The sequence below is a fragment of the Colias eurytheme genome, chromosome 29 (assembly GCF_061535395.1).
Source record: "Colias eurytheme isolate Ceu_HAF_F1 chromosome 29, ilColEury1 Martin Lab GWU primary, whole genome shotgun sequence".
Lineage (NCBI taxonomy): Eukaryota > Metazoa > Arthropoda > Insecta > Lepidoptera > Pieridae > Colias > Colias eurytheme.
In genome coordinates, this window is record NC_143008.1 from 486,524 (window position 1) to 499,413 (window position 12,890).

Genomic DNA, 12,890 nt, shown 5'->3' on the forward strand with positions numbered 1-12,890 from the left:
TGCACTTATTTATTTTTAACAAATTACTTTCATTGATAACACTAAACTTGAGATCCTCAATTCTCAAACAAATCAAGGGTTTATTGAACGAATTTACACCGCGCTGGCTTAAGCTTACTGCTTTCCATTCAAACTAGTGCGCTAATGTTAAAACTTACTGAATATAAAGTAAAGAATAGCAACTTACGTCTTCTTAAATCCCAGAGGAATGTTATTTTAACTTATTCAAGGCAAAAGTCAATTAGCTCTATTTGGGAGGTAAGCCTTTTCGTTGATTATGTCACTACTTACCATCAGGTCGGATTACAGTCAATGCTTGACTATCTGATTAAATAAAGATTAAAATAAAACAACACGACTAGTTAATACTTTATTCAAAATCTATCATCTTATTTATTAACGTTAGAAATGTACTCTATTAAATAAAATCGAGTTGAAACAGAAAGATTGTAAAAACGTGCACTTGTGCAAGGTAAAAAGCCAAAACAAAATGGCGGCTCGTGAAATCTATCATGATTCTAACAAGCAGGAGTGTTCCGAATTGGAGACAGTTTTAACTTTTAATAACGAATACTTAATCTATAGAAATTGTTCTGTTTTCTAATAAATTAAATTCTTACAACTCTTATGTTTTTAAATTACACGTTAACACATTCATTCATTCATTCATTCATTCACAAAGAAAGTTGTTGAAATATGGCTTATTTATACCTAAAAAATATGATTGCAGGGACAAAAGATACAATTAAGGTTTTGTTATTACTTACCGCTAAAATTACTTATGACACAACAACGATTAGCAGCTCTACTGCTCCAATAGCACATTATATCACACAAAGGAACACTGTAAAGCACGAGCCCCGCGCTCGCCGCATGAGTCCCGACACGCCGCGCTCTCCAGAGAGAGCTCTATATCCCGCGCGGAACAAGTGAACACACTACGCTGGCGAACATGGAACTTGCGATGCATCCCACTGCCCGCGCCCCTCTCCCGGCACATCGGGCTATGTATTTTAGGTTTTGTAATAATAAACCTGAGCTTTGAAATGCTAATGTGTTGTTTTTACATTTATGATAACTGTATTACTAGTTTATAGCGATGATAAATATTTTGCAAAAAAAAAAATATCTAGCAAAGATTAATTTAGAAATAATTATGAACCAATTACAATTTGTTATTATCCTTCAGGTTCAAACTTTCGTTGTATGTAAGCAACTAGCAAACATCTAATAATGTGATTTTAAAAATCCTAAAATAATCATATACACTTAAACATAATATCTCTATTGGAAAGATTAATATTTTCTAATCTCCAAATGGTAATTAATTTTTTATATGTAATGTTACGTAACGATTCCAATGTATTTCTCTCTAAGTATATAACATATTTCTTGGATAATTGAATTGAAATTTATAAACATACTTATTACATATTTTGCAATAAAAAATGTGTGCGTGTACTAGAGTACACACGTAAGAAGTGAAACTTCTTTATGACCTTATTTTTCAAAAAATAATTTACTATCTGCACTAATATTATAAAGAGAAAAACTTAGTTTGTATGTTTGTTATTGTAATGAATAGGCTCATAAACTACTAGACCGATTTTAAAAATTCTTTCACCATTCGAAAGCTACATTATCCACGAGTAATATAGGCTATATATTATCACGCCAAGACCAACAGGAGCGGAGCCACGTGGGTGAAACCGCGCTACCTATTTAAATATGTTTTTACACCAGCCCCTGCTGCAACTCGCTCGCTTCGCTCGCTCCGCTCGTGCGGTAGTTCAAAAGTTAACCTATGATGCTCGTCGCTTCGCTCCTCGCTACCTATTTGAATATTTACGCCGGCCACTGCCGCGACTCGCTCGTTTCGCTCGTGCGGTAGTTCAAAAGACCAAGGGAGACGCCAAAAAATTCGAGTTATAGAGTTTTCAACTTATAAAGGATTTCGACTTAGGCGGATTTTGATTGGACATAAAGAGTTTGAGGTTTATTCTTATAAATTTTGAATTCACAAAATCATAATTGAACACTAATCAAGCAAACACGTGTTTACGTGAGTCATAGATTTATTATCGTATACTCTTAAAATGTTTTCTAAGAAACAATAGTGTACTTACATTGTCGGCAAGTTCTTAAAGGCGGTAACTTATTTTTGTTCGAACAATAGAGGTAATAAATTCCTAATGATCAAGTTGTAAAGGTTGTAAAATAAAAAAAGATGGCGCGTAACGCAAAAACGTTACACAAAATTTTTGTCCAACCCCGATAAAGAAGTTTCATTTCAAATAAAAACCCATGGAGGGTTGTCGCGTAAAAACCACAGGACAGTTCTTTGGCATATTATTATAATATATGATGTTACATACCTATGTATTTTGTAAAATAAAATTGTAAAACTCACATAATTTAAAAGAGCAACTATGGAGTTTCTTGCCGGTTCTTCTCCGTAGATACTGCTTTCCGAATCGGTGGTAAATTTTAAAATATGTAATGACGTTTCATAAGTGCTTCTTTGAAGTCTAATTGAATAAATAAATGTTTGAGTTTGAGTTTGAAATGCTAATCTGTTGTTTTTACATTTATGATTATATAGCGATGATAAATATTTTGCAAAAAAATATATTTAGCAAAGATTAATTTAGAAATAATTATGAACCAATTACAATTTGTTGGTATCCTTTAGGTTCAAACTTTCGTTGTATGTAAGCAACTAGCAAACACCTAATAATGTGATTTTAAAAATCCTAAAATAATCATATCCACTTAAACATAATATCTCTATTGGAAAGATTAATATTTTCTAATCTCCAAATGGTAATTCATAAATTTTTTATATGTAATGTTACGTTTCGATTCCAATGCATTTCTTTCTAAGTACATGTTTCGTGGATAATTGAATTGAAATATTTAAACATATTATGTAAAATTAAATAAGTTTCACATAGTTTTAAAAGAGCAACTACAGAGTTTTTGTCAGCATTTTTCTGTAGAAACTGCTTTCCTCACCGCCACCGGTGGTAAATGGATAAACTAAGTTATGACGAATTTTAAAATCGAAAGAGTCGAGTTTGAGTTTATTCATTACATACAAAAATACAAATATTACACTTTGTAATATTGATTGAGAAGTGTTGTAGACGTGCCCAAAAATTGAATTGGTTTAAAAACCAATTAGGTTAAAATCTACGTATAAATAAATAAAATAATTTGATTAAATGCTTAAAATAACTCTCACAAGAGCAAAGCTCTGTTGTCTATTAAAAAATAAGAAATAAAAACACGCATCAATATCATATTCAAACGTTTATATTTTGTGACACAATTAAACAAATAAACAATTTTAAATTTTACTTTATTGAACGAATTTGCACCGCGCTGGTTTAAGCTTGCTGCTTACTGCTTTCCATTCAAACTAGTGCGCTAATGTTAAAACTTACTGAATATAAAGTTAAGAATAGCAACTTACGTCTTCCTAAATCCCAAAGGAATGAAATTTTAACTTATTCAAGGCAAAATTCAAGTAGCTCTAGTTTTAGTAAAATGCCAAAACAAAATGGCGGCTCGTGAAATCTATCACGATTCTAACAAGCGGGATTATTCCAACTTGTAGACAGTTTAAAGAAGGAATACTTAATCTATAGAAAATGTTCTGTTTTCTAATAATTTAAATTCTCACGACTCTTATGTTTTTAAGTTGCGGTATTTTAATCAGAAAAGCTCACACAAAGAAAGTTGTTGAAATGTCGCCTTAAAATGACAGCTGTTTCAGAATTCGCTAACAACTACAATTTAAATACATATTTAGAACTCTACATTTTGCTTGATTATCTTTTGAAGTTATAATGACAAAATAATTAACATAAAATGGTCTTTGTTATAAAGTTAATAAAACAAAAAATAAAAAATTGTTGAAAAAGTCAAGCTATTCTGTAGTTATAGAGGTGATACAATAAAAAGTTTTAGTTAAGCTAAGAAAAATTTAACTAACAAGTTGGCTTATTTATGCCTAAAAGTATGATTGCAGGGAAAAAGATACAAATAATGTTTTATTTAACGAGCAAAAATAACGTAAAACGCGCCGCATGTGAGTTAATTAAAATAACTTACCGTTGTTACTTCTAACAAAACAACCACTACCAGCCACTGCTCCAATAGCACATTATATCACACAAAGGAACACTGTGAAGCACTAGCCCCGCGCTTGCCGCATGAGTCCCGACACGCCGCGCGCCGCGCTCTCCAGAGAGAGCTCTGTGTCCCGCGCGGAACAAGTGAACGCACTACGCTGGCGAACATGCAACCATAGTTACTATACTCTTTGCATGCAACTTGCAATGCGTCCCGCTACCTGCGCCCCTCTCCCGGCACATCGGGCTATGTATTTTATGTTTTGAAATAATAAAACTTAGCTTTGACATACTATGTAGAGATTGTTTCATATCAGTTCACTCAGTCAATATCACAATTATTTAATTTGTCGAAGATCGGTATATTCATTAACCAATTTACGTGATTATTTTTGACGTGACAACGTCTTATAATTCGATAGCGCCGGCTGCACGCACGAAAAAACATGACTTATGCGGCGTTACCTCGCTCTGAGGCGTTCCATGTAAGGCTTGAAGTGCAAGCGAGAGCGCAGAACGAGCGACAAAGAAGCACAATCGGACGTTGTCACGTTCAACTATCGTCAGTAAACCGACTTTAAAGACAACCAATTTTTTTTTGTATGACGCGGAATGGTATCGAATTGGTCCCATAAAAATTTTAGACGTGCCATAGATGGCGCTGAAATATATCTAATGATGTCGAATTCCAGTAAGACGGCCAATAAACATAATAGACCGGGAGATACTGACACAAAATTTCGAGTCATTTGTAACAGGATGGCGGTTCTACAGGGTTCTTAGTACGCAATGACAAAAAGAAAAATGATGGTGTGAACGCTGGTACCGGCGGCTTAGTCGCGTGGGCGTTAGTCGAACTCGTCGGAAAATAGCGAAAGTCAAACGATTTGTAACAGTATGGCACTTATTTTTCCTGTAAGTTTGAGGATCAACGAATATAAATACAAAATTTCAAAGATCTAGGTGTTGGAAATCTTCACTTATATAAATTAATAATAAATTTATTTTTCAAGTATGACAGCACTTTTTCCTCCTACTAGAAGTATGGCAAATATAATAATGGTCACATTTTATCAAATACTCTCCAAAAAGCCAAATGCAATACTGGTACAAAAAGATAGGCGAAATAAAAAAAATTTGCAGATTTTCGGCGGTATGGCGACCATTTGGAATCGTCCGAAAAGTATGGCATGGCGATTTTCGTAAATGGCTGCACGACGATGGTTACCTGTGCAAAAGTTAGCTTGGTACAAATGGTTGAATAATTGTTTTTTTTTAAATCAACACATTCGCGTCGGTATGGCGGGCTGTAAGTCATACCGGAAAAGTATGGCATGACACTACCGCCTACTTCTTTTTTATGGGCTATCGGTAAATTCTAAAATTTTTGTGTTACAAATCGTTTGACTTTCGCTATTTTTCCGACGAGTTCGACTAACGCCCACGCGACTAACCCACCGGTAACAGCGTTCACACCATCATTTTTCTTTTTGTCATTGCGTACTAAGACCCCTGTAGAACCGCCATCCTGTTACAAATGACTCGAAATTTTGTGTCAGTATCTCCCGGTCTATAAAGTTAAATTGATATGATAATTCTTTGATTCTCGTGTAGGTAATCATTTATTCATATAAAAATTACTTAGAATAATTATTAGACGAGTAATTATCATTAAAGATCAATCGAGAATTTTTTTGCAACGAATTTGAAGAAAATTGCACTCGTACTATGTGACAAAGCAAAATGGCGGCTTGTGAAATATATTGTAAACTAGTCTCTCTTGCGATAATATTTCGAATTGGACACAGGATTAATAAAATATGACAAAACAATATTTTCATTACTACAATATTATAGATTCCGTACCCTATATTATAATATGACGTATGAGTTCATTCAGGCAATATCACAATTTATTATTTAATTTGGTTTTATTGTTCAGTATATTCTTTATATTCTCTTATGAAATAGGTACGCACATTAGAGAAGAGGTATAAATGTTGTTTCTTGCAATATTATTTGGAATTGGACAATTCATGAAATACCTACGACAAAACAATATTTTCATAACTATTTATCATTGACTAGCTGGGCTCCGCGGTTTCACGTGCGTTCCGCGTGGCTCCGCTCCTGTTGATCTTAGCGTGATAAAATATAGCCTATAGCATATAGGCTATAGCCTAACACCGAAAGAATTTTTCAAATCGGGCCAGTTGTTCCTGAGATTAGCGCGTTCAAACAAACAAACTCTTCAGCTATATAATATTAGTATAGATAACTACTTTCAGTCCTCGGCTACGAAGTTCGAGCGCTTTGTCTTAAATCTAAGTAGTCACTACATAGTATAAAACAAAGTCGCTTTCTCTGTCCCTATGTCCCTTTGTACGCTTAAATCTTTGAAACTACGCAACGGATTTTAATGCGTTTTTTTTTAATAGATAGAGTGATTCAAGAGGAAGGTTTATATGTATAATAAGTAATAACATCCATTAAATAGTGGAGAAGTACTGTTATTTTAGAGGTTTCTAATGTGATGTCTTAAAAAATTACATTTTTTCCGCTTACATTGCAAACGCAGGCTGAACCCTACGAGTTTTATCAAAATAATGTACTAAGTATTATACACATTGAAAAGGTCTACAGAAAAGTCTGGGATGGTATATGTCTATCTCTTATGGATAACAATAACTTTTTTTTGTCATTTACTTTTTTCGACAAATAATGACTAATTTTCGAAGCGATTTTAACCAATACAGCATTAATCCTTAACCAATTAAATACCTTGAATACATTGTTCATTTAATATAGATCTATATGGCCCTTTACACCGTATGATTTAAGTGAATATTTTCGAAGATATTACAGATTTAAAAATTGTGGGACGTAGCGTTTGCGGCGGTACCGGCCGGCCGCCCGGCTATATATTTTATACCCGTGCGAAGCCGGAGCGGGCCGCTATGTTTTTATATTGTACAACGTTCACAGTTTTTCTGTAGTGTATTTAGTATCAGCATTGCACCCGTGCGAAGCCGGGGCGGGTCGCTAGTAAATTATATACCTCAACCTTCCTCGAGAACCAATCTATTCTTAAAAAAAATTGGTTGTCTGTAAAGTCGGTTTACTGGCGATAGTTGAACGTGACAACGTCCGATTGTGCTTCTTTGTCGCTCGTTCCGCGCTCTCGCTTGCACTTCAAGCCTTACATGGAACGCCTCAGAGCGAGGTAACGCCGCATGAGTCATGTTTTTTCTTGCGTGCAACCGTCTCTATCGAATTATAAGACGTTGTCACGTCAAAACCTCATTAAAATCTGTTCCCCAATTTTTGAGATCTAAGCACACAGACGCTGGAAATCGACTTTAGTTTGTAGTGATTGTTTGGTATGTACCCCTAGCACGAATATTTGTAGGTTTCGTATCGTAAACGTTTCGAGTTGTCGATACGATAAAGTAAATTTTTAGAAAAAAAGCAAAAACCGACTTCAAGACTATACCTATATGTACAAATTTAAATAATTTCTGATGAACAGTGTATATGCCTACAAAATTTGAGGGTTTCCCTCGATTTTCCCGGGATCCCATCATCAGATCCTGACCTGGTGACAATGGGACCACCTCTGACGTATGACCTACCAAATAAAAAAAGAATTATTCAAATCGGTTTATAATTGCCGGAGTAATCGCGTAACAAATATACAAAAAAAAAATACTGTCGAATTGAGAACCTCCTCCTTTTTTGAAGTCGGTTAAAAACGGACTAAAACGAAAGTCGGAAGCACGAAGCACTTTCGAACGAGAGCTCGATACGATAACGTTGGTGACGTCACACTAACGTAAGCAAGGATGGGAAAAATAGAACGAATGATCTTACCATTGAGTGAATGTTTCGTTCAGAAACTGGATAAGTATTTAGTTAATTAAAATTTTTGTGATTTTAGGGCATTTAAAAATTTAATACTGTTTAATTTATGACGCAATACGAAGAAACTGCAGAAAAAAATAATATTCAGTTAGATAAATGGCATAATAATTTAACTGATTACTAAAACATTGTGTTTGATTTGACTGTATTCCTAAACGAACGACGGACGCTCGAAGCTCATTCAAGGCCAACTTTGTTTTGAAGTGAACTTGTGTCTTGTGTTGTGATAAATTGTTAAAAGTTTGGAACTATTTTATTGTTCTACAATGAGAACCAGCCACCCGCAGTACACCATTATGGTAGAATTTATGGAAAAGTAAGTGTATTACATTTAAGATTTTATTGTCATAACTCATAAGCATATTTGTGTTGATTTTAATAGTGATTCAATGGGATTTTTGGAATATACTTTTGTAAAGTTTAAAAGAGCTAAAGTTTATTTGTATACTCAAGTTAAAGTATTACGCTAGTCATGTGTAATTTGTAAAAACAAAATTGAAAAAGAAAGGTACCTAACACATATTATTAAAATATTAGAGCACACGGTCCTTTAACTCACGTTAAATTTATTTTAGGCATGGAGACTTATCCAAACCCAGTGGGGGTCCTCGTGGTAGACATTATGTGCAGCAAAAATGGAAGGAGGTAATTGATATGCTCAATAGTGATGGCACTGGGGATTCTCGAACAGAGGAAAAGTGGCGGAAGGTAAGCCTATTATATCCTAATTACGCACATTTAAGGAAATACACATACTTCACACAATTTGAAATACATGCATGCATAATTATATTGGTGCTGACATCCTGCTCTTGTTCATGTTTGTTAGGTTTGGAGTGATTTTATGAACAATGTAAAAAAAAAGTGGGCGAAAATAAATAGGTCTGCTCAGGGTACAGGTGGTGGGCCAGCGATTCAGCTGACATTAACAGACCTTGAAAACAGAGTTTTAAATTTAATTGGAGTGCAGGCTGCTACTGGGATGCCTATACAAGAAGCTGGATTTGTACAGGTGTGATATTTTTGCTTTGTAATGTAGTATATCTTTTTTTTTCATAGCAATTGTTGTAATCTCAGGGAAATATAATAAACTGATAATAATTAATGATTTTCGAATTATCTGAATATTATATTCCATATTGGGACAGAATATGAACAAAAGTTTAACTTGTCTGCAACTTACCTACCTAACCTTGTAAAAAAGGGTCACCACTTAAGTTTTTTGTTAGTATTGTGATTTGTGACACTTGAAATTCTTGTGTGGACGACTGGCTGGGGTTTGAGTGCCACATAATGCATTGCAATTATGATCTTTGTTTACAATGTCTTAACTTTGGTGTTTCTATGAGCATTAATGAATACTCTAAAGTAGTATTTTGTTTTATAAAAAAATACAATAGGCATACTAAACAGTAAAGGTGGCCTTTACTCACAAATTTTAAGTTAGCACTAATATGCACTAAAATGACTAATAATTATAATTAATGGTAAAATATTCAGTAATGATAATATTTAAATTAATAATAATGTAAATGTAAACTGTATAAAAACAATGTAAACTAACATAGTAATTAAGAAATTATACTCACAAGTGGACCTCTGTTGTTCTATTAATAAATAAAATAATAATAATAATTATATGTTGCCCCCTTGTCGCACTATTGCAGCGACTTATTTCGGGGGCCCATACAGTGAGAGGGCGAGTCACCACCTGCCAACATACTTTTACTTTCTTTTAGTAGAAAGGCAGGTGCCATAGTTTCCAATAGTCCCCAAATACCGGCCCATTTAACATCCCACTCCATAGCCCAGTTTATTTTGTTTTCCATATCTTGAAATAGTCCTACATCGGCCGCGGACTGCCTAGGACTGTATCTCTATAGTGCAGGCATGGGCAGGCTGCGGCTGGTGTCCTACAACACAGTAAAGTTCTCTAAAGGGCCTCTGCGTGTTGGATCCGTGTCCCCACGTAAGCCTTCCAAAGGACTGGGTACCTTCCTTATGATGGTACCCGAGTATTATGGATGAGATACACATATAATAATTATACTTTTTTATTTTTTATAGGTTGTTGGTGGAGAGGATGTTAGCTTGTCAGGTGTACAAGTACCTGCTACAGAAACTGTAGACGAATTGACTGTGGATGATGCTGCTTATGAATATACACCAATTCCTGAAGGTTGGACTTACTTATATACCTTATAACTCTTTTGTTTGTCATAACTACTAGTAACAACAAAACATTTAAAAATAAGATCTTCAAATACTTAAAGTAAAAAAAAAGTTCCTGATAACTAAAGCTAGCAGAATAGTATTTACGTTGATTGTTGAATCTCAACTTTTCCAGATGAATGGAATACTCCAGGAACAAGCAATCAACCCACAGTCGCTCCACCTCTTCCTGCTCCTACTCCGCCACCAGCACTTACACCAACACCAGGTCCAGTGCAAACCCAGTGGCAACCGCCGAAAAAAAAGAAGAAGCCTGAAGATTTAGTTTTAAAAGTATTTAAGGAGTGTGAGACGAATGCTAGGGAGTATGAAAAGGAGCGTGACCGAATTGCGCAAGAATTAGAACGAGAGAGGATTCGTCAGCGTGATGTAGAGCTTCAGTTGCAAGCTCAGTGGTTAGATTTTATGAGAGAGGCATTAAAGGTTTTAAGTGCATATTTAGAGAAAAGAAGTGAATAGTGTCTGATTTTTCATTTTATTTGTATTAAAGATTGTTAACAGACTATATACCTATACACTATTCACTTCAATTTCTTAAAAAGAAAACATTTTGTATTTGTTACAATTAAATTTATTTTGCTTAATCTATACTCATACTTGAGTCCAGCAGTGGACGTCGTGCGAATGAGATGGTGAAATTATATATTTTATGAAAGTAATATCTTAAAGGTACTTAATTCTATTTTGTAAATAACGAACATTATATTTGTTTCAAACATATTAAACTATATTTACATTATGAAGCCGATTAATCCTATCTACTAACATGTTTCTTATGGCTCTACCGCGAATCAATTCATCTGAAGAACCACTTTCGCGAAAAGGTTCTTCTAGAGAAGAAAATGTTGAAACGCCTAATCCAGAAGAATATATTATATCGTCTTCAGGATCAGGCAACATAAAATCTAATGCTAGGTTGTGTAGAACGCTACATGCCATTATGATCGAAGCACACCTCTCAGGGGTGTAATGTAATGTGCGGTCCTTACTAAGGCATCTCCACCTATTTTTGAGTCTTCCAAAAGTATTTTCGATCACAACTCTGGCCTTCCCATGGATGGTAGTATATTTTGCCTGTGGAGTGCCTTCAGCAGCATCTGTGATTGGTGTCATCAACCAAGGCCTCTGTGGATATCCAGAATCCCCTGAAAAAATATTTTTTGCATATTGAATTATATAATCTTACAACAGACCTTATCACTTAATTATCTATGTCTTTATTTATAATTGGAACAACCTACATGTAAAAAAATATTTACCTAAAAACCACACTTGTTCATTATTCCGGTGTAAGTCTTGGATGTACCTATTGGCTTGACTGTTTTCCCGAATAAAAGCGTCATGGGTGGCACCTCCATACTTGGCATTAATATTTAAAATTCTGCATTCACTGTCACATATCTACAATTTAAAAAATTATATTGGTATAACATAATAAACATTTATAATTTTATTAGTATAAATTAGTTGAGTGATATCTCACCATTTGCACATTCAGTGAGTAGAAATGCTTTCTGCAGTAAAATAAATGCTCCATGTCTCTTTTTGGAGTGAATATGTGAAAATGAGAACCATCAATGCACCCTATTACTCCAGGGATGCCAAATTTTGTATAAAATCTGTAAATAAAGTATTGTAAGTGAAATTTTCTAGTATTAGGTAGCTATCATAATTTTGTGGTTATTCAGTTGATCCTGCTTTTGCTCTTTAAAATTCTGCACTAAATTAGTTTTATTGAGCTACATACTTATAATTATTACTTACTTGTTTTTTACAATATCTCGCTGCTCTCGTGTTGTTGGAAATTTAACAAACTTATTTAATATTAAAGGGTTAACAAGAGCATCAGTAACCTCCCTCACATATTTGCTTACTGTAGTTTGGCCTAAATATTTAGCCATTCCTACAATTCTTTGGTAGGAGCCTGTAGCATAAAATGACAAAGCACACAGCACCTAGAAATAAAAATGTTAATAGTTAGTAGTGTAGCTGTGTATTATACTCACATAGTATGTATTAGTTAATGTATACATTATAATGAAAGGTACTTATTACACTTACTTTGTGTTCCAGGCTGATCCTTTTACTTGATTATAGACTGGATTTTTCTTTCAATTCGCGACATAAGAACAAAAATGCTTCCTTACTTAGACGAAATCTATTTTTAAATTCTGTGTCGCTAAGGTTTTGTAAGTTAATATTTGCCAAATTCTTTCTGAGTAAAGCTCTCCTTGAGATTTCTCTGCAAATGTAATAGTAAATTTAAAAGATAACTTGTTGTTTATTTATTAAAATATAGTGTTAAAAAAATCACTCACCTTGTTTCTCTTTGTTCATTTCTACTTTCAACAATCAATCACTCACCTTGTTTCTCTTTGTTCATTTCTACTTTCAACAATCAATCACTCACCTTGTTTCTCTTTGTTCATTTCTACTTTCAACAATCAATCGCGCTGCAAGATAATAGTAAAATGCACTACGTCGTGGGGTGCTTCTTGTCAATCTAAACATTTTCTAACAAAATATATCACCACAATCACTAAAATTATAATTTTATTCTTAAAATAAACCCCGACGAAAGTTTTCTCACTGTCAAATTTA

The 12,890-nt window shown here is 34.2% G+C and overlaps 1 protein-coding gene across 2 annotated transcripts; it reads left to right on the top strand.

Moving 5' to 3' along the window:
• The first annotated feature begins 7,996 nt into the window (after positions 1-7,996).
• Positions 7,997-10,833, top strand: LOC149895982 (uncharacterized). Of its 2 annotated transcripts, XM_090118083.1 has the most exons (5): positions 7,997-8,373; positions 8,633-8,765; positions 8,887-9,069; positions 10,125-10,236; positions 10,405-10,833. In XM_090118083.1, the coding sequence occupies exons 1-5, from the start codon at positions 8,324-8,326 to the stop codon at positions 10,746-10,748; spliced, it is 822 nt and encodes a 273-aa protein (XP_089974209.1). In that variant the 5' UTR covers positions 7,997-8,323; the 3' UTR covers positions 10,749-10,833. The 2 variants fall into 2 exon arrangements, with proteins under 2 accessions (XP_089974209.1, XP_089974208.1); XM_090118082.1 differs by lacking the exon at positions 8,887-9,069.
• Positions 10,834-12,890: the final 2,057 nt, after the last annotated feature.

Bases quoted from the DNA above. Each gene is read 5' to 3' on its own strand.
- LOC149895982 (XM_090118083.1), top strand. From the start codon at position 8,324: ATGAGAACCAGCCACCCGCAGTACACCATTATGGTAGAATTTATGGAA. The intron at 8,374-8,632 runs GTAAGTGTATTA...AATTTATTTTAG, and splicing joins ATGGTAGAATTTATGGAAAA to GCATGGAGACTTATCCAAAC. The intron at 10,237-10,404 runs GTTGGACTTACT...CAACTTTTCCAG, and splicing joins ATATACACCAATTCCTGAAG to ATGAATGGAATACTCCAGGA.